A 23,110-nucleotide genomic window follows, 5' to 3' on the forward strand; every position below is an offset into this window, starting at 1 on the left:
TCTGAGCCCCTCCCTCCTGGGCAGCGGGACTTCCCTGACTCCCATCTGGAGTGTGTGACTCTCGCCTGGGAACCACAGAATATACTTCTCTGTTTCCTTCTCTCTGGCCTAACCTCCATTTATCTTTGCGGCGAACTTAATAGTTTTATATTTAAATATTAATTACCTAATCCAAAGCCATCAACTGTTTTTGTTTTTTCCCCAGAAGTGTAGGATTCTAGGTTTTAGATTTATGTTTTTAAATCCACTGGGTTGTTTTGTTTCCAGTGTGTGAGGATTGATAAAGTTGCCTTTTTTTTTTTTTTTTACTACTTTGGGCGTTTTTCTGGCATGCAGGTATCCGACTGCTCCAGACCCATTTGTTGGAAAGAATAGTCTTTCTTTTTCCACTAAATTATCTTTTACCCTGGTCAGAAATCAATTGACCATGTACATTGAGGACTACTTCTGGATTCTTTTTTTCTATTGCATCTTTATATCTTTTCTATTTTTAACTCCAGAGTCTTGATTATAGTCATCTTGTAGTAAATCTAAAAGTCAAGAGTGTAAGTCCTCCTACTTTAAAGTGAATGCGTAACCTGACGTCTCGGTAGGGAGTTTCCTTGACACGCCAGCTAGGTTAGTTTGGTTGATAGCGCTGTTCGCATCTTCTGTAACCTTGATGGCATCTTGTCTGTTCTGTTCATTGTTGACAGGGATGTGTTGAAGCGTCAACTATACTTGTAGGCTATTCTATTCCTGGTCCATTCTGTATGCTTTGATTCATGCAATGAAGCACAATGCCTTCACGGGGAATTGACCTCTGCATCATTGATAGCCTGGGAAGATTCCTATTTAAAGTAATTATCTATACCAGTGGATTGAAATCTACCACATTGGTAGCTTTTTTATTTTAATCTCTTTTATTCATTCTTCTTAAACATCTCTGCATTTTATTTTTGATAATTTCATTTAGAGAATGATTTCTTTAAAATTATTTGAGTCATTCTCTTAGACATCTTTAGTTAATCAAAGTATCTTCAAATAATACACTCCTGACATATAAGGTCACTAGGAGTCAGAATTGACTCAATGGCAGTGAGTTTGAGTTTTATGTGTAGTGCAAGGACTTAAGAAATAATATTCTCTTATGAATAGGAGATAAGCCTCTGGCGAGCCCCCTCTACCCACAATTGAGGCCTGGGAGGAAAGTGGTTACTGCCCAGAGTGCAGTGAAGAGATGAGTGTAGCACATCAAAGGCATGAAACTGACCTGAACAGTTAAACTTTGGCAGTTGATCTCCCCTCTGATGCATCTGGTTTTCAACATTTTCTGTATTTTATTTTGTTTTGTTCAGTGTGTATCTCAGAGGTATTCTGTCGCAGGAGGTCACCTTCTTGAAGTTGTTATACGTTTGTCCGTGTTTCCGTATATGAAACCCAGCATTGAGGAATCCAGGGGCAGCAAATGCAATCAGGGTTATAGGGTGGGAGGGTAACAGGGAGATGCTATCAAGGAGTGAGTCCAGGAAGATAAAGAATATCTGGAAACTGATTGTGATAGCAATTTTACATTTCTTCTTGACGTGATTGAACTATGGAATGATATATGTATTAAATCCTAATTAATAATAAAATCAAATCAAGAAATCGTATTTTCCCAATTCCTCCCTGTTATCCTCTTGTGCTATTGTTTTCATACATTCTACTTTTGCATATGCTCACTACATAACAAAGAACCCCTGGTTGTATAGTGGGCTTACACATTGAGCTGCTAATGACAAAGTCAGGGCTTTAAACCCATTAGCTGCCCAAAGGAGAAATCAAGAGGCAATCTGCACCCTTACAGATTTAAAATCTCAGTAGCCCAAAGGGGCAGTTCTCCTGTCCTACAGGGTTACTCTGACTCAGGATCAACCAGATGGGGTGAGTTTTTGAAGCTTCCTGAAACATTTAAAACATTTGTGCTGTAGACAATTACATGTTACAACAATTAGAAATGAGTAAACAATAATTCTGTTTGTCTTCATTTAGACCATTTTCAGAACTTGTCACTATCTGTGTGTATAGTATCACTTAATAGTTTTTCAAAATGTGGTAAAAATTATTCACTATTAACATTTACTAATATGAGCTCCTGCCTTCTCTTGACTCCATTCTGACCATTTACATTTATATTTTTGATCCTTATATCAAAGTACTGAAACCTCTCTCAGCAGCGATGACTTCGTTTAGTCTAAACACATACTTTTGTAAAATTCATTTTACAAATGCTTCTGGGACTGAATGAATGGGCAATCCTTAAAAACAATGTTCAGCTGAGGACATGGTTTATTCTAGAATCTAAGAAAGGCAACAGCCCTCTGGAGCAGAGGGGGAGCAAGAGAGAAGAATGAAAAATGTTGAATATTTCAGAGCGAACTATGAATACAACAAAGTAAAAAAAGAATACTGTGAGCAGGTAGGGCTGGTTTTGTGGTGGAATTTATAGCACGTACTTGTTAATTATGGAGGTCACTAGAAGAGGTAATGACCTTCAAGCTACCCCCTTTACTTCAGTGTCCAAAACCTAACATTTTCTTTTTGTTTTTTTCCCCCTCAAGGGGTGCTACATCCATTGTGTACAGATGCAAACAGAAGGGGACACAGAAGCCTTATGCTCTCAAAGTGTTAAAGAAAACAGTAAGTGTATTTCATTATATAATAACATCTTTAAGGGGACCCGATGACCTGGACAGGCCAGAAACCCTGACGCACAAGACAAAGTGGCCAGAGAAGCACTGTGAGTAATTGCCTGGTTTGAATGTTGACTATAAGAGCATAATCAAATTGGTTGTTGTCTGATGACAGTCGAGTTCCCCTTAAAGCGCAACTGGATCTCAAAGTGGGTGGCCTTGAAGGAGAGACAAGAGTGACAAAGACAAACGTGAGAGTTTTTAAGTGAAATAAAAGGAGCCCTCTTGTCGTAGTCGCTACGGATTGGCTGTGATCCATAAGGTCAGCAGTTCAAACGTACCAGCCACTCCTCAGGAGACAGATGGGACTTTCTAATCTTGTAGAACGTAAGTCTTGGAAATTCCCAGGGGCAGTTCCATTCTGTCCTACAGGGTCTCCCTCAGTTGACCTTGACTCAATGGCAGTAGGAAGTGGAATAAATCTCTATTTGTAAGTAAGCAGTTCCTTATATGTGTGTGCATCCGCTCGTGTTTCATAGGTTAAATGAGTTTGCTCTTTCAAAGAATCCTAAAATGAACCACTCTGATGTATTTGTGAAAGAAGGCGTCAGCTTTGCCTCTCCTTAGATTTTCAAATGTTGTGTTTGCCTCAGTTAAGTAAAATACACCTGGGCAAATGCCAATGTTTCTGAGACTAAACTCACCCTTCATCAAGAAGTTGTCTTGAACAATTAGTAAGGATTTTATTTGGAACACTTCTGTGCTCACGTATGCCACGGGGGCAAAAGTTGCTTACTTGAGTCCACCTCTAATGGCAAAAACTGCCCCGGGTTCAGTGCACAAATGCCGGCATGTGTGTAATTCTCTCGGACAAAATGAGAGTGCTGTGTCACTTTAATGCCTATTTGTATTTATGTCCTTAGGCAGTTCCCCTTCATAAAACCACAAAGAAACCAAAGCATTTCTTAAGAGAACACTCTTTTTATTTTTTTGTGTGTGAATATATATGGATTATATTCAAATTTTCTGAAAGCTTAGTTGTAAAGTGTGCCAAATTGTAAAGCATCCTAAATTTTGAAGTCAGATGATACCTCTTTTAGGCCTACAATAAATTTTTCCCCCTTAAATGCAGCTTAATATCACCAGCTGTTTTGTATTGTCTGTCACAGGGGAATTTTGGAAGCTCATATCAGGAAGAACATAATGGCTCAGAGTTTTCAGGAGAGAGGAAACATTATGGCATTTTGAAACAATCTGCTGGAATTTAAAGCTATAACAGAATAATGATAGTAATTGAAGATATAATCATTTAAACAGCAATTGCTATTCAGTATTCTGAATTTCCTTTGTGGAGTAGGCAATCCTTTAAGTTATTTCAGAATGTAGAAGGATCTTTTGAATGGATAAGGTTTGATTATTTTTCCCCAAATCGCTTTCTTGTAGTCAAGAATTATTTTAAGGATTATCAAAATTTTTATGAACTAGAATTTTTATTTTAACTCACTGCCATCTAATTGATTCTGACTCAGTGACCCTATATGACTGTATAGAACTGGCCCTGTGGGTGTCTTACTGAAGTAGACAGCCTCGTCTTTATCTTGTGGACTGACTGGGGGGGGTTGAACCACAGACCTTGCACTTAGCAGATTCATGCACATCCCTCTGGGCCAGCAAGGCTTGTGCATTTTCTCTTAAACGTCCACTTTTGATGAAACCCAATCGGCATGCCTTATCAGTGGTCACATTTAGAATGTTTTGTCGACTTTGGTTGTGTCTTCTTGATGATTTGAAAAGGAAAAAGTCAGTAAGCCTTGGGAGAGGTTACTGATTAATTTAGTTTTAGAAGAGACTAGCATAAGAAAGTCCAAGCAAATGAAATGTTCAGACTTGATTTATATAAAAACGCTCAAGAGCCCCGAGGCACAAAAAGATGGCTTAGCCAATATTGGTGTAAGTCAGAAATGTTTGAGGGAATTGGAATAAGACATAGGTGGAGCCCTTAGTGGATTCTGACCCAGATTCACTCAGAAGGTAAGCCCTGGCTGCCTGGCTTGTCCACTTGTGCCGTGGCAGCATCTTCCTCCAAAGGCAGTCGTGGCGAGCATGTGTACAGGGCCAGGTGTCCGGTGGCACGTGGAAGGAGAGAAAATCCCATGGAGGAACTCGGTTTGGAACGTGAATTAGATGAACCCATCTCGTCCGCATCGTCTCCTAGGAGAAACCACACTTGTAGACGCGTCCATGAGAGGAATAGCAGGCACCACCCGAAAGAGTAATTGCCTCCAGTGTTTCCTTCCATATGGGTCATGTAGACAGAAACGTCCTTCGTGAAATACAGGACGCCTAGAAATCTAGCTATAGAGAGAGTAGAGCAGGGAAAATAAGGCACTTTCCTTCAGAATTCCATCCGGGTTGAAGAAAAGCACGGAGTCTCCTCACAACGAACCCACCACCCCTGGATGGGTCATAGAACAATGCTCTATCTTAACCATGCTGTGTTTGTTGTTGTTGCTCTGACCCACTGAGTCAGTTCTGACTAATAGCAACCGTGTGTCCAACAGAACAAAGCACTGCCCAGCCATCTGCCATCCTGACAATTGAGCCCATTGTGGAAGCCACTGTGTCAGTCTGTCTTGTCAAGGGCCTTCCTCTTTTCATTGCGCCTCTGTTTCCCCAGCATGAGGTCTTTCTCCAGGGACTGGTCTCACCTGACAGCACATCTAATGTTTGTGAGATGAAGTGGCACCATCCTTACCTCGAAGGAGCCTTCTGGTTGTATTTCTTCCGTGACAGATCGGTTTGTTCTTTTGGAAGTCCATGGTACTTTAAATATTCATCTCTAGCATCATAGTCCAAATATATCTATTTTTCTTCAGTCTTCGTTTTTAAATCTCCAAGTTTCACATGTATTTAAAATTGTTGAAAATGCCATGCCTTGGGCTAGGTAACAATCTTGCTTTTCAACACTTTAAACAGATCTTGTGCAGCATATTTACCGAATTCAGTGTGACATTTGCTGCTTCGATGAGTATTGATTATGGATCCAAGCAAGACAAAATCCTTGACAACTGCAACATTTTCTCCACTTATCATGATGTTACCTACTGGTCCAATTGTGAGGAGCTTGGTCTTTTTTACATTGAGTTGTAGTCCATTCTGAAGGCTTCTATCCTTGATCTTCATCAGTAAGTGCTTCAAGTCCTCCTCACTTTTATCCAACAAGGTGGTGTCATGTGCATATCATAGATTGTTATTCTTTCTTCAATCCTGATGCTGTTTTCTTCTGTATACAATCAAGATTCTCAGATTATTTGGTCAGCATACAGGTTGAATAAGTGTCGTGAGATATTTGTGGCCTGATGTTACATTCTTCCTCATGTTGTCTAGCTTCTTGACTGATTTCTCAGAATTGAATAAGTATGGTGGAAGAATACAGCCACAATGCACATGAAAGATTTTATAGCACACACCATCCTTTGTCTTGCTTGACGGGCTGCTTGATCGTGTGTGTGCAGGTTCTACAAGGGCACATAGTTAATGTTCTGAACGTTCCATTCTTTCACTGTTATCCAAAGAAAGGCCAGTGCTTATGGAGAAATTAATATCCCACCGATCATCATGTACAGGACAGAATTAACACTCGAAATACATGCAAAAATACTCAGTTTAAGACAATCGAGTACTTTAATTAATGAAATATCCTTGTGAAAAATGAACTTGGAATCCTTAGGATTATATTTATTTAGAGATATCATACCAGGTAATTTACATATAGGTAAGTATATTTCAAAGACATTAGAACACATATCATGAGATTCATACTGTCTGCCACACACTTTAACATGGCTGAACAACAAGTGTGTCTGTAAGTATGTGCGTGCATGCATGCATGGAGGAACACAGAGAAGCAGAGAGCAAGAGAGAAAGTGAATATGGCCCAAATTTGCAATTATTGAGTTTAGGGAAGTATACTAATGTCTATTTTGATAATTAAGCAAAATTTTATGTATGAAAATTCTTATCATAAAAAAGTTGGGATAACACCAAAAACACAACAATATATATATTTTTTAAGCTTTGGGGAGGCATACTTCAACACTGAGACATGTTCATCATAACTTAACATTTATTTGCCTATTCAGAAAGCATTTAAGAGCATGCAGTGTTTATTGTTACTATAAACATCAGTGATGGTCTGTTATAGATGCAATGATGTGACAATTAATAGATTGATAATTTTGCCAACTTTTACTGTATTGAGAAAAGTTGAACTTTTTCTTTTAAAATATCCATTTCTCTCAAAGCATCATTAACGAGAAGAAAGCTTTGATAACAGGAAAAGTGACCAAGAGAGACAACTAGGATTGAAGTACTTTTCTGTTGCTTATTTGTGTGACTGTTTCCCACTTAGCGTGAGTGGTCCTTGTACTGAAGAAGTCCTCAAGCCGCTAGGAGTGGCAGCCAACCTCTCTTCCCGGACAGAGGTGGCCACTTTTACAAGACTAGGTATTTGGAAATAGTTTTAAACTCTTGGGAAATTTGATCTTTGTCACACATAAAATTCTTGATTACCTAGCTGTCAAGAATAAATTAGCTTGCAATATCAGTGGAATTTTTCATATGCACTCTGTAAATCATGAGGCAAGCATCAGGGAAAACGTTACAATTTATTTTTCCCTTCATGCACAGGACCTTAATGAAATCCAGCTTGTGTGATACTTACAAGGATGTAGGGGTGACATATTTACTAAGCTGTTCCTAATATTAAAGACTTTGGGGACATTAAAGGATTATGACAGACCCAGCTCTTCGGACAACCAATGACTTATAAGATTGACCCTTTTTACAGATGTTGCAAGACTTTTAAATATGATTAAGTTAAAAGTGCACAAAAGGGAACAAAAAGTAGATTCAAGAAACTGTCAAAATGTGACCAGTGTAAGCAGATGAAAGCTTCCCCCTGAGTGGGGTTTTACTGAGTGAAATACAATCACAACTATGGGGAAGTGACAGCGTGATTACAGAGTCATTGTTTCAGAAGCATCCCCATGACGTGCGCTTTACCTTTCTTCCACAAAAAGGCAGAGCTTGTAGTACAGCTACGTGATCACACTTCAGCCAGATCAGTGTGGCTCAGTATTAAGAGCCCACTTAAAATTGCATATTAATAATTGAAGACAGATATCAGAATTGGATGAAATATCTGCCCTTCCACAGGCTGTTCTTTCTCCAAAAGCACTTTCCTCACTACAGTTTCACCTTGAACTCTGTCTTTGTCAATCTTGGACTCATTTTCCAGTCTTCCAGCAATACCATGCTTAGGGGTTTTTCTTATTATTTTTGTTATTGTCATTTTTGCCATCTTCATCGATCATTGTACTTAGAATGTCTTATGTGTCCTAATAGTCTATGTTTATTTGTAAATTTTTAAAAAATTCAAAAAAGTTTTGAACAGCTTTCCCAAAGTGTATTTCACAGGATTTTAGTTTAGAGTCTAATATAGAAAGATTTTTCTTGATCAAATGAGTTTGAGGACCTCTAGGATTAAAAGAGGTGGTTTCTTCAGGGCTTCTTGCCATCTGTCATGGTGGTTTTAGGGAAATAGGGCATGCAACTGTGTTGCTGTGAATTGTTTTAGATGGCCCTTCTTGCCATCAGCTCTCTGGCTTCCTTCCAACAACCTGGTAGAACTATAGAAATGTGAGGTGTCAAGGTTCACGGGACCTGGATGGCGGAGTGTCTTCAGGCGGAAGCTTATTCGTGGAGTGCAGTGCCTTTTAGCAGAGCTAAAAGGGTGTGATGCTGCCTAAGCAGGTAGAGCAAGGGAGCACCTTGCTGGGAGACGAAGGACCAGAGAGAGGTTTGCATGGTTGGGAAGAGGCCATGGCAGAAGAACTGTATCTTGAGGGTGTCTGAACCTGAATTGTAACCTTTACTTTCCCAATACCTCCCACAATTGTGAGTATTTCTGTGAATCCGGTGTTGCTATTGCAACAAATGATCAAACTGGGCAGAAAAGTAGCAATTCCTGTTAGAGGAACTGTTAGTGTAAGATTTGGTAGGAAAAAAAAAAAGAAAATGTTGCAGGGTGGAAGCATGTCTGGAATCTGCCTCATAGAAACCAACCCCAGTGAAGCTAGTGGAGGTCAGAACCCTTAGACCAGGGTTCTCAAAATTTGGGGGAACGAAGCACCATTTTCACAAAGAATCTCTTGCCACAGTGTTTGACTGAAAACCTTTTAGAAACATTAATAAAGATTATTAACTATACCTCAATAATTCTAGCACCTTCAAAGTTCAAGCAGAGCACCTGAATCAAGAACAATTGTAAAGATTCACTCTATATATTACCCTTATGTGAATATTTTTTCCTTATAAGTATGCATTGATCGGTAGATGTCTCAAGACCATCCACAATCACTGATACATTACCATCTTATCAAAATAAGTTAAAATACTTAATTTAAATTTTATTTGTCCTTATAGAGGCTATTTCACAATCACAACAAGATAGGGGATCCAGTTTTTTTCCCCCTCAATTCCCTTTAATATGAAGTTGCTCTTTTCTAACACAAGAGCAAGTCACGTAGATGGCTGAAACAGCCTGGATTGTGGAACAACGTCAGAGCATGGCAGGGTCCGGAGTGAAATGGAGGCTGCATTCCACACCTGAATGTGTTCTCCCCAAAACATGAGACCAGAGGATAGCACACCTTTTTATTTTTCTGATTCCCATTTGATATTTTTATGTTTTCTATTTCTGTGTTCCTTTAACTTTTATTAATAAATATGTCTTTAACAACTGTCAGCTTCGGGGCAAGAAATTGCACACCACTTTGTAATTGTCACCTCACATAGCATTTTCATAGACTGCCAGCTACTCATCACTGATGGCTTGAAGGATGTCAGACCGTATTCAGCTCCAGCAGGGAAGCCACCAAGCCCTTATCATTTATTGAATAATACACACCAGGTGCCAAAGATTGTAGATGGCCTTTCATTTCAAAGTGAGAAAACTAAGACTAAGCAACTTGTTCAAGACTACACACCTAGTATGTAGAAAAATATTAGGACTAATAGTTTGGGGAAGAAATAAAAATGATTCATAAATCTTTTTATCTATAGTCACCAACAATAAAAATAACATTAAATTAAGAACACACATTTATTCCAAAATAAAAAAAATTGGATTTTTTGGTCATATTTAGGACTTGGAAAAATGGTTCCACTCACAGCCTTCTAAGCGGCAAGCAAATTGGACTCAGGCTTTCTGGACATTTTTCTAAAGTGATCTCCATGCTCACAAACAGCAATAGGGGTTGTTGGAGATAACGCTCAGTGTTTATGGCTTGTAAAAATCTAGTCACCCGAAACAGAGAATCTAGACTGTAACAAACAACATAGATGGAAGGATTGCTATGTGCCAGATCATTGCGGTAAAAAAACAAAAGTGCTCCTTGAATGCCTGACAACTCCGTGTTGTTCTCACAACATCTCTGTGAATTCCTCCAGTCTTGTTTTCTGAGGCTCACAGAAGCCCACCAACTATCCACTCACCAGACCTTCATCCAGAGCCAGTTTCTGAAACTGGATTTGTCTAACTCTGTAGGGTCCCATTAAGTGAAAGCAACATAAAGGAATGTGTGTAGCCTTGAAATAGACTCAAGGTCGTAGTTTGGCTCCTGTGGACTTGTTTTCATTTTCTTCAGCTTTTTCCTGGGTTCATATAAAAGCAGCGTTGGTCTGGCCCACGGTCCGCCCTTGGTCTGCTGTTAGCTGCTGAGAGTGAGCGTCTCCATCTCTTCTCACAGATGTAGTCAATTTGATCTCTGTGCATTCCACCTGGGAAAGTCCCTGTGTATAGTCACTTTTTGTGTGGTTGAAAAATGGTATTTGCAATGAACCAGTGATTTGTTTTACAAAATTCTATCATGCGATCTCCAGCTTCATGTCTATCACCAAATCCATATTTTCCAACCACTATTTCTTCCTCTTTGTTTCCAACTTTTGCATTTAATTCACCAACAACTAGCTATATATCTTGATTGAATGTTTGATCAATTTCCAACTGGTTATTGGCAGAATAATAGGTGCAGTGATTGAATTTCCTTGAAAGTGGGTAGATATTATCGGATCACAGATAGCATTGTATTTAATTATAGATTTAGCATGATTTCCCCCCCTCCAACAATGAATGCCATTGCCATTCCTCTTGACAGGGTTGTTACTAGCATAGTAAATCCTATGATTTCCTGATTGACAATGGTCAATACTAGCCCATTACAGCTCACTAAGGCCTGGGATAGCAATCTTCATGCATTCCATTTCATTTTTGACCACTTCCAATTTCTCTAAATTCCTACTTCACATTCCATGTTTCATTCATTACAAGAGTTTTTTCGGCTGTTTCCCTCTACCTTGAGTCTTGTTCCATCATCAAATCAAGGTGCTGAAGGCTCCATCCCACAAGCTCACTTCAGCGTGGTCTCCTCCCTCCACGAAATCAACTCCTCTTCAGTCACATCTGAAATGTCCTCAGACCAGCAGAAGCTCTGCCAACGTTCTGCTTCCTTTATTTAGGCTTTCAACCTTTGACTGTATTTTGAAGCTATGCATATGGTTTTCAACGTGTTCTTCCCCCGAATTGGGGACCCGAATCCTTCTTCGGTAGCTGTTCTTAGTCTGGAAGCTCCGCTGAAACCTGTTCACTTTGGGGGACCCTGTGGCATTTGAAACACCAGTGACATAGCCTGCAGCATCACAGAACACACAGACTGCCACAGTCTGACAAACGGACAGACAAAATACAAACTCGAGTCCCCCACCTGAATTTTGAGTTCTTAAGAACAGAGTTGACACATGGACCACTAGTGACAGTTCCCACTGGACTGAATGCATTTGCTAAAAACAAGGCTTCGGGAATTGATGGAATGCCCAGGAAATATTTCAGCAAGCCGAGGAAGCACTGGGAGCACTCACGCATCTATGCCGGGAAATTTGGAAGACAAGTTACCTGGCCAGCTTCCTGGGAGAGATTCATAGTTTTGCCCATTCCAAAGAAAGTGACCCTACAGAATGCTTAAACTACTGAACGATATCGTGGATGTGGCGCATAAGCAAAATTTTGCTAAAGACCGTCCAGCAATGGTTGCAGCATTGGGGAACTTCCAGAAATTTAGGCTGGAATCAGAAGAGGACATGGAACAAGGAATATCATTGCTGACGTCGGATGGATCTTGGATCAAAGCAGAGAAGACCAGAGAGATGTTTACTTGTGTCTTATGAACTCTGCAAAGGCATTCAACTGTGTGGACCATGATAAGCTGTGGATGACCTTGAGAACAAAGGGAGTTCTGAAAAACATCATTCTTCTCATCTGGAACTTTTATGTCGATTGAGGCACTTGTGTGAACAGAACAAGGGCATACTGCCTGGTTTAAATCAGGAATGGTGTGCATCTGAGTTATGTCCTCTCACCACACTATTCAATCGACATGCCGAGCGAAACATCAGAGATACGGGAGGACAAGAAGGAGGGTGAGAAACCAGGATTGGAGGAAGGTTTGTTACCAACCTGTAGTGTGCAGATGACGCAACCTTGCTTACCGAAAGCGAGGAGGACTTGAAGCACTTGCTGATGAAGATCAAGGATTGTAGCCTTCAGTGTGGATGACAACTCAATGTAAGGAAGACCAAATCCTCACAACTGGACCAATAGGTAACATGGTGATCAGTGGAGGAAAGGTTGAAGTTGTCGAGGATTTTATCTTACTTGGATCCACAAGCAACAGTCTTGGAAGCAGCAGTCCAAAGATCAAATGACTTATCTCAGTAGGTAAATCTGCTGCACAAGACCACTTCAGAGAACTAAAGAGCAAGGATACTTCTTTGAGGACTGAGGTGCTCCTGACCCAAGCTGTGGCATTCTCTATTGCATCGTATGCCTGTGAATATTGGACATTGAATAAGGAAGACCGTACAAGAATCAATGCATTGGAACTGTGGTACAGGAGAAGAGTATTAACAGTACCTTGGACTGCTAAAAGGACAGACCGCTCTGTGTTGGAAGAAGTAAGGCCAGAGTGCTCCTTAGAGGCAGGGATGGCAGGTTTCCGTCTTACATACTGTGGCCTTATTTTCAGGAGAGACCAGTCCCTGGGGAAGGACATCATGTTGGTTGAATTGGAGGGGTGGAAAAAAGAGGAAGGCCCGCGATGACATGAATGGACAGTGACTGCATCCATGGGCTGAGGCGCTGGGACGATTGTGGGGATGGCACCGAACCATGCTCTGTTTTGTTCCTTTGTGTCGAGGGTTGATATGGGTGGGAGCCAACTTGACAGCACCTAGCCATCCTTGGGTGTTATCTTCTAGGGAAAGTAGCGAGCTGAGTCAAAGGATAAGGGAAAGCAACCTCAGGAGAAAGAATCTGGTAATATTTTGAGCAGCACTTACATGATCCAGCTTTGGGCCAAGAGGAGACCCTCTGAACCCCTTGGTCTCAGTGAGTGGGAGACCGTCCTTTCTGGAAAGCCCTCTGCGCGCTCCATGGATAGACTCAGGAATCGATGATTTCCTGCGCTCGTTTCCTTCTGTCTGACTCTGAGTACAACAGGGCAGTGGTTATCTGCTGGCCAGTCTCCAATTGCTGTGGTGTACCTAAAAGAAGAGATGCTCCGGTGCGGGTTACGGATGTGCATCTATTAAACAGTGCTGTCACCTACTCCTGAGTTTGCTCGGGAAGTGCAGGCCAGGCCACCCTTGGTCAGCGATGGAGAGGGAAGACTCAGTCACCAGCTCAAGCAGACTTGGTGTCTTGGTCCAGCCGAGGTCTCAGAACACAGTAAGGAAAGGAGCTGGCAGATACTAGGCTGTGCAAACTGAAGTGAACGTTCTTCTGGCACTTTCGTCAGTTGGAACCTATTGATTTTCAAAGGGACGATTAAGCCGGTGAACTGGAACCGCAACAGGGATGTTAGTAGTCCGTTTGTGACAAGTATACATCTACAAGAGAGGCGCGTGCCCAACCCGGTGTGATGGTCCCGGCCGCGCTGGGATGCTAACCTGCACATGCTCACTTGGGAGTCTGCGCGTTCTTGTAAGAGAAGGCATTGCTGCCATTGGGTTTTCTTTCTTTCTTTTTTGGCCAGAACTGTTGCTGGAATTTGTCACTATTCAGCCTATGCCCAATCTTCTCACATTATAGCAAGCCTCTCGTGTGTATGTTGATGCCAGGTTTTAACACAGAGGCAAACCAATGGAAGAGACTTCTCAGACACGTGTGCGCATGCCTGCATGCAAGTAGGCGTGTATCTGTGTGTGGTAGCCCCAAAGGTGAGCACACCTGGATGTTTGGCCGTCCACTCAGATGAGCCTACTTAATCCCTGGTACTAGATGCCTTGGAGGCAGAGTGAGGAAGTGTTGGGCTGTGACCTGAAGGTCAGCACTTTGAAACAACCAGCCGCTCTGAGGGAGAAAGACAAGGTTTTCTACTCAGAAGAAGAGATACCGTCTTGCAAACCCACAGAAAAGTTCTACCCTGCCCTGTAAGGACACTGTGAGGCAGATGGACTCGATGCACAGTGAGCTCGGGTTGGAGTTTGAATCCTTCCTAGCTTCTCAGCAGTGGGTGGTTGGATCTGAAGTAATCCTCGGCCCTTTGTGTGGATCGTATGGAACACGAGTGGGAGTCTATGACTGGACAAAGATGGAGAACATCTTAGAAGGAGAATTTATGTTACCATCCCCAACGAGAAGAAAGAGCAAACTTGAGAGGACTCAGTGCGAAAGACCTACAAGCTAGAGGAGAGGAGCTGGCACAGGACACGTAGTGGCATGCTCAGCTTCCAAGTGTGACATATGCAAAGTGCTGTGACTCATCAATGATACATTTTAACTACCATCCTCATCATTTGAATCGTAACATATTTTTTATAAATGATAATGTGGGCAACTGTCTAAGTCTACCTATCACACTTAACTCTGAAAAAGTATATAGTTAAAAAAAGAATACTTTCTACAACCATTAAAATTCCTCCTGCGGTATCACTTATCTTTCTTTAAAGGGTGGATATTTGAAAGAAACCACCTGTCAGTTTGCCTGCCAGTTTGACATAATGTGTAGGCATGCATATTGCTGTGAGTCTTGGGATATCCTAGATGTTAGTGAGCACAAATGGACTGCTATAAGCGATTTTAAATCAAATATAATATCATCTACTATTTTTGGAATGACAAATTGAAGAGAAATGGTGTTGTGTCATCAAAAAAGAACACTTGACGATCCGTCCTGAAGTACTGTGCTGTCAGTGATGACATTCATTAGCCTCCCAGGGAGATCTTGCAGGGTTATGGGATATTAATAATACAGCTATTATTCAAATGTACCCCTCAGTCACCAATGGTAAAGATGAAGATGCTGAAGACATTGATCAAATTCTGCAGTCTTAAATTGATCAAGTATGCCATCAAGGTGCATACTGATATTTACTGGTGATTGGAACTTGAAAGTTGAAAATAAAGAAAGATATGATGTTGGAAAATCTGACCTTGGTGACAGAAACAAAACCTAATGGTGATTCTCCATCTCCCTTCTGGTGAAGTTAGACAGTTAGATGCTGCCCTCGTGCCCAGTATGCAAAGTCACACCAAACCAATAAAATAATTAATGGTAATATTATGGCCTACTGTGTGATCATGAGAATTGGTTGCTTACGTGAAACAGAGGAAGATAAAGTGGTAAATAACTGGAAGAGTTGGATTTATAGTCTGTTGGATCCATAGAGCCATCCGTAGGAAATGCGAAGTTATCTCGAGTGATACTTGAGGTGAAGCAGGCATGCTGAAATCTGGGCATACTGAGGGGGGAGAGATAGAGAGAGAGATAAATACAAGAAGATGAAGATGGTATTGCCTGGTATGTTTCAAAGTCGCTGGACATTTTGGAAGAAGGGAGGGGAAGTGGCCTGCGTATAGCAATGAGGAACAAACACACCTACCCTAATTCCAGACCCTGTGGCACATTTTCTACTGGGGCAGAAAGAAGCAAATTGGTTAAGAGGTTATTAAAACCGTAACCGGTTTCTTTTAAGCAAGAAAGTACAGGGAATAATCAGACACTATTAAAATTCTGTAGCCTCTAGCAGTACCAACCCGATGCAGAAAGATCTTAGTACTTGTGCTCTATTTGCCGGTTTAAACGGCCTTGTGTAGTTGTCAAATCCTTGTCGACTAAAAGCAGATTTTAACTTGAACAAAACGCCTGTTGTCAAGCCTTTTCAACAAGCATTTGGTGGCAAGTTACTTGTTGTTATGTCAGAAAACAGGATGCTAAATTAAACCGAAGCTCTGCAGAAAAGAATTGTTTTGAAAATGTGAACACATTTGGATGTTTCCTTATTCATAAATAACGTATCATCTGTTTGTGCTCACAAGGATTTGAGGAACACAATTCTGTACTTAACGTTATACTTTCTGGTCATTGCTCCAACAAACAAATGAACCAAAGAAATCATAGAAAGGCTTGAGAGACCAAACAAGACTTACGGTCTAAATCCATCAAGGGGAAAATGAGATCAGACAAAGCATTGTTGTGGGAGTGGTGCTTTACTTGGTCAAACGAGCTAACAGCTACAACAGTGGTTCCAGTTGCTCTGTTTACCTCTGCAGCAACAGTTTGTTTGTTGTTGTTTTTTAAAAAAGAATAACTAACACCAGATTAGTCTCACGGAGTTGGAGTTTAAAGATATAGCAAATGTCCAATTCTTCCAAGATGCTATTCTGCTTCATTCCCACCCCCAGCCCCAACCACCTCCTCTCTTGAGTATATTCTCTCATGTCCCTGGGTTCTGTGATTCATTGCAAAGCCCGGCAGAACCTCATGAAACACAAGGACATGTTTCACATGGGGTTGGTGCTGTCCAGTCCCAAACCTGAAGGCTAGACAGAAGAAAGACAAATGCAGGATCCAGACACTAAAGCCGAAAATGTCCCAAAGTTATAGCCGGGCTTCTTGTTTTCACTAATAGACCCTCAGGGAATAAAGGGCTGGCTGTTGCAGTGCTGTGATGTGTGTAAGAACTGTACCATGATCTATACCCCGTCCAATGAAAACACAGGGTGGGGTTTTAAGTTTAACCTCTAGGAAAACCCAATAATTATAAACTCACTGCCATTGAGTTGATGCCGACTCCCAGTGACCCTACAGGGCAGTGTAGAATTGCCTCCTTTGAGTTTCTAAGATTGTAACTCCTTATGGGAGTAGAAAGCCCTTTCTTTCTCCTGAGGAGCGCCTGGTGGTTTCGAACTGCTGACCTTGTGGTTAGTAGCCCTAAGCAAACTGCTATATCTCCAGGGCTCCTCCTGGCTATTAAGTCAATAGTGGAATATCAATTGAAATTGTCTTAAATATGTCCCGGAGGAAACAAAGGTTATTGCTTGGATCACACATTCTATTAAGGTAGAGTCTAAAGATGTTCCCAAGGAAAAAGGTGTAATTTGCTCCACACCCTCTGCCAACTTACTCTCACTTCCACCAAGTTAATTTGTACTCACAGTGACCCTATAGGACAGCTAGAACTGCTCCTGTGAGCTTTAAAGGCTGTAACTTTTTTATGGGAGTAGAAAGCCACATTGTTCTCCCATAGAGTGGCTGGTGGTTTTGAACTGCTGACATAGAGGTTAACAGCCCAACACATAACCACTATAACACCTGGGCTCATGCTGTCCATTCTGTCAATTATGGAATATCAATTGAAATGTTTCAACATGCTGCTGAAGTATTGGAAGCACTCACTAATCTATACCAAGAAATTTGGAAGATAGTTATTTGGCTAACTGACTGAAAATAAAAACACTATACTTGTACCAATTCCAAAGTAAGATGACCCAACAGACTGCTCAAATGATATAGCAATATCATTGATATCACATGCAAGTAAAATTTTGCTGAAGATCATCCAACAATGGTTGCAGCAGTGCATGGACAAGGAGCTCACTGAGATTTAGCCTGGATTTGGAACTCAGGATATGCTTACTGACATCGCATGAAATCTTGGCTTGAACCAGAGAATACCAGAAAGATGTTTTCTATGTTTTATTGACAAGGCTAAGGCATTTTATTGTGTAGCAATAACAAATTATGGACAGCTTTGAGAAGAATGGAAGGAAATTCCAGAACAGTTAATTATGTCCATGGGTCAAGAGGCAGTTGTGAAAACAGAACAATAGAATATTATGTGGTTTAAAATCAAGGAAGGTTTGTGTCAGGATTGTATCCTCTCATCTTATTTATTCAATAAGTATGCTGAGGAAATTATCAGAGAAGTTGTATTATATGCTGAAGAATGTGGAATCAGGATTGAAGGATGGTTCATTAACACCCTGCAATATGCAGATGACACAACCTTGCTTGCTGCCCATGAGGAGGACTGGAAGCACTTGCTAATAATGATCACAGAAGGCAGCCTTCAGTGTGGATTACAACTCAATGTCAACAACCGAACCAGTAGGCAGCATCATGATAAGTGGAGGAGAGATTGCCATTGTCAGGGATTTCATCTTGTTTGGGTCCACAGCCAATGTTCATGGAGGCAGCAAGTAAGGGATCAATGATGCACTGCATTAGGTAAATCTGTTATACAAACCTCCTTAAAGTGGTCAAAAGCAACAAACCTCCTTAAAGTGGTCAAAAGCAACAATGTTACTTTGAGGACTAAGATCTAAGTTACCTGATCCAAGCCATGCCTCACATGCGTGTGAAAGTTGGACATGGAATCAGAAAGACCAAAGCATATTGAAAATGAGATAGCTTGCCCAAGACGTTCAAAAGTGTCTTGAAAAGAGTATAGCCTGAATGGTCCTTGGAGGTAAGGATGGTGTGACTTCATCTCATGTACTTTGGACATGTTGTCAAGAGAGACCAATCCCTGGAGAAGGACATCATGCTTGGTCAAGGAGAGGAGCAGAGAAAAAGAGGAAGCCGCTCTACAAGATGGATTCGCACAGTGGCTGCAACAATGGGCTCAAACATGACAACACTTGTGAGGACGGCTCAGGGCTGGCCAGTGTGTCTTCTGTTGTGCATAGAGGGTCACTATGAGTTGGAATAACAACAACAAGGATCATCCTGTCCATTAATGTAGAAGAGAAGGCTCTACAAAACGGGATTATAATCACGGGAATAGAGTCCAGAATTATAATACATCGCATAAGAAATTGTGGCCCACCAATACTGCCATGTTAATTGACTAAAACTATACTTCAACTTGCCAAGGTAATCTGAAGTTCTAGAATTTGCCTCTGGGCCTCATCTTGGACAGCCAAGTGATGGGGACCAACAGGAATCTGGTATTAATAGCTGTACCCGTGCCCACCCTTCACCCCAGTTTCTCCTCGTTCAGCCAACCGTGATTGCTGCGCTTCATCCACCTCGTTCTCCTTTTCCCTCCTCTGAGTTCTCCTTGCTTTTCCTCCACATGTTCTATAGGCCGCCTTCTCTTCTGTTTCTCCCAGCCATCTCAGTTTGCTTTTCCTCCACATGTTCTATAGGCCGCCTTCTCTTCTGTTTCTCCCAGCCATCTCAGTTTGCTTTTCCTCCACATGTTCTATAGGCCGCCTTCTCTTCTGTTTCTCCCAGCCATCTCAGTTTGCTTTTCCTCCACATGTTCTATAGGCCGCCTTCTCTTCTGTTTCTCCCAGCCATCTCAGTTTGCTTTTCCTCCACATGTTCTATAGGCCGCCTTCTCTTCTGTTTCTCCCAGCCATCTCAGTTTGCTTTTCCTCCACATGTTCTATAGGCCGCCTTCTCTTCTGTTTCTCCCAGCCATCTCAGTTTGCTTTTCCTTCACATGTTCTATAGGCCGCCTTCTCTTCTGTTTCTCACAGCCATCTCAGCTCTGGCACAGTTAGGGAGCCGTTTCTGTTGATCTTCATGAAGGGATCGCATTTGATTAAGCTGTTCCAGCGATGGAATGTTTTCATTGTTGTTCTCCTAAGACTATACCTCTTATCCATTTCTTCCCCCCCCCCCCTCTTATTGACACACGCAGAAATATTGAGCTTTCTTTTGATATTAAGAAGGCTTTAATTCCCTCAAATGTTTAAGCTGTAAACAATTGTATACTTAAGAATGTTTTTCACTACAGATAAACTTCAAAAAGGATATTTAATGTACAGTCAACCTGGGTGAACTGGAACTTTATGGGACTGCCTTGTTTTTCCTGGTCTTCTCAGATTTTTTTCGCCTCTGACAGAGTGAAGTCTTACCACTCATTGTAGTGGAAAATATTTGTGTTCTTTCTTTTTTTAAAAATCATTTTATTTGGGGCTCGTACAACGCATATTACAATCCATCCATACATCCATTGTGTCAAGCACATTTATACATTTGTTGCCATCATCATTCTCAAAACATTTTCTTTCTACTTGAGCCCTTGGTATCAGCTCCTATTTTCCCCCCTACTCCCCACTCCCCACTCCCTCATGAGCCCTTAATAATTTATAAATTATTATTACGCTGCCTGACTTCTCCTTTCACCCACTTTTCTGTTGTCCGTCCCCCAGGGAGGAGGTCACATGTAGATCCTTGTAATCGGTCCCCACCCCACCCTCCCTCCACCCTCCAGTAGCACCGCTCTCACCACTGGTCCTGAGTATGTGTTCCTTCTTTGACAGGTTGCTGCCTTACACAGGCTTTTACTTTTGCAGGATCTTTAGTGTTTATCACAAGCTTTCACTGTTGGCTGTTTAAAGGAGGATGTCATGGAAGTGGAAGGAAAGGATATTTATTTGATTACTTGGGACAGTTTAAGTCTAGAAGGTAAAAGCTAAAATATGGCTTTACAGAAAAACTCCATGTGCCTTAACCGCATATGCTGAGTATACATTTCTTATGGTCAACCACAGGAATACGTGTGGAAATGATTCTAAATGTGACAGTCGCGCTGTCCCTTTGCAATAATACAAAGAAAGGAAATGCGGGGCACCATTCTTACTGATGTGCAGTAAGGTCGAATTGCGATTTCACTGTTGTCAATATTGTTCTACGTTGGGCTGGGCTTGTGCCAGGTCGTCATCCTAGAGACAGAAAACATTTAAAAATGCACTGTGATTGGACAAAATCAAATGTACTCCTCAGTCCACACCAAGAGGGTCAGGATGTCTCAGTGGATACTTCATGGAATAAGACCAATCTGCCACGCCTGAAATTATCTAGCAATTTTTATGTCTGAGTAAAATAAGGCAACTTGCGAGAAGTTAGTTATATGACATCACAAGTGACTGCTAAAGCGCCTGGATATCAACTCTCAAAATGAAAAACAAAATAAAAAACACAAATCAAACTCGCTGCCCAGGGAATTCCAACTCAGAAGGACATGACACATGGTTTCTGAGGCTGTAAATCTTCACGAGAGCAGATAGCCTCATCTTTCTCCTCTAGAGGGGTTGCTGCGTTTGAACCACCCACCTTGCAGTTAGCTGTTCAACAGCATCCCCGGGAGTTAGCACAACCTGGAGGCAAATTTCACCCATAAGAAAGAAAAGGAGGTTCCTGGGCAGTAACTGCCTCGCTTTCTTCCCTTTCGTAGACTTTGAGGCATGGTGGGCTGGCCCATCCCCGCAGGAAAAGTATCTTGTACCAAGTAGCTGTAACTGCCCTGTGACCGACTATGTGTCTTGTGACACAGCAGCCAGTGAACTAATATTGCATAATGTCACCTCTGGACTTGCTGCTATCAAATAAAATAGCCACACATTGGTGTTTGCCTGAGACCTATTTTCTAGGGATTTGAAACTAAACTATAGCCCATACGTAAGACTTTTAGTAAAATACATTTTATAACTGTACATTTCTAGTAATTAAAAATTCCATTCTTCAAGGTATTTTGTAGCTACTGAAGGTAAATCTCAAGAATTTTAATGTTACCGTGTGGGTTTGTTAAAGCCATCTGTTGAAGTGTCTCAGAATGCTATTTATAGGAACACTGTGAATTTTTAAATGGATGATAATTTCCAAAGTCTTTTAGTCTCAACTTACTGTTTGAAAGCAGTATATTGACTCCTAGAATAGTGGCCTTCAGCCTCACGATGAAACTTTTAAAATTAAAGTTGTTTGCGACTTCTGTTCCTCTTTTACTTCCTCCCAGTATGTAGATTGTAATCTCCTGATTTAGATTTCAGTCTTCTTCTGGGGAAAACCTGGTTTCCCCTGGAGTGGCACTTTTGGGGAAGCACAGCTGTGCCAACCACAAGGTCATGGCTCAAACCCACCAGCTGCACTCCCGGAGGAGCTGTCTGCTCCTGGAAAGTCTCACAACCTCAGACGTCTCCAGAAGAGGGTCACTTCCTGTTGGAATCAGTTGGGTGGCAATGAGGTACAGTGTAAACAGGAGGCTACACCCCAAACCTACTGCCCTGCAGTTGGTTCCAACTAGGGCTTCGAAGACAATCTTTGTGAGAGCCGGAGCTTTGTCGCTGACCCACAGTGGCACCGGCGGGTTCTGAAAGCTGACCGCGTGGTCAGCAGCCCAGTGTGTAACCCAATGCGCTACCACGCTCCTTGAGACGGGGCTAAGCACCTGAAAACGACTCACACTCTCAATCCTTACTCTATTCTATGGACACATTCCCTGATTCTTGAATCCCCAGCTTTATGAAGCAAATATTCTTGCTGTTAAATGGATTTTTAGCATTTCTCAACCTCGGACATTTTACAAATATCATGAAAGCCATAGGGTGTCTTACCTCTCACAAAGTATTTATGAGTATTTCATAGAGATTGTGGGAAACTTCCATTATCTTTGTATTCCATTTCCCACAAATCTTTTGAAGCCCCTCATGCTAGTGAAGAACGATTGTACCCCAAATTCTCCTCTGACTTTGCATTATGGATACTGCCATCAAATTTAGATCTCTTTTCTTCAAATCATACCATAAAAACAAACAAACAAAACCAACTCTCCTTGCCATCAAGTCAGTGTCCATTCGTTGTGACCTCATGGACAAGGGAGAACTGCCCCTGTGAGTTTCCTGGACTGTAGCTCTTTGCATGAGTAGAAAACCCCGTCTTCTCCCTCAAAGTGACTGGTGGTTTCAAACTCCTGACCTTGCCGTTGGCAAACCAATGCATAAGAACTAAGCCCCCAGGGCTCCTGCAGATTAAAAACAATTGGCAAGGCTATGATATAATTGAATTGAGTTACAAAGGTAGATAGTCTGCTAGTTTTATTCACCAGCTAAGTGACTGCCCCCCCCCCAGCTTTTTATCATGGAATTTAGAAGAGTTTCTTGGGAAAATGATACATTTTTTGGAAGGTTCCACTGTGTTATTCATTGCAACCCGTAGGATAGAGCTGCTCCACAGGGTTTCTGAGGGTATAAACCAGCGGTTCTCAACCTGTGGGTCAAGACCCCTTTGGAGGTCGAATGACCTTTTCACAGGGGTCACCTAAGACCA

The 23,110-nt window shown here is 41.5% G+C and overlaps 1 protein-coding gene across 1 annotated transcript in view; it reads left to right on the forward strand.

Moving 5' to 3' along the window:
• The window catches only part of CAMK4 (calcium/calmodulin dependent protein kinase IV), a 297,915-nt gene that overhangs the window by 141,243 nt on the left and 133,562 nt on the right, over window positions 1-23,110 (forward strand). The window contains exon 2 of the mRNA XM_075543081.1: window positions 2,583-2,661. Coding sequence (XP_075399196.1) covers window positions 2,583-2,661 — 79 coding nt within the window. The remainder of the gene's footprint in view (window positions 1-2,582; window positions 2,662-23,110) is intronic.

This window comes from Tenrec ecaudatus, chromosome 2 (assembly GCF_050624435.1).
Source record: "Tenrec ecaudatus isolate mTenEca1 chromosome 2, mTenEca1.hap1, whole genome shotgun sequence".
Classification (NCBI taxonomy): domain Eukaryota; kingdom Metazoa; phylum Chordata; class Mammalia; order Afrosoricida; family Tenrecidae; genus Tenrec; species Tenrec ecaudatus.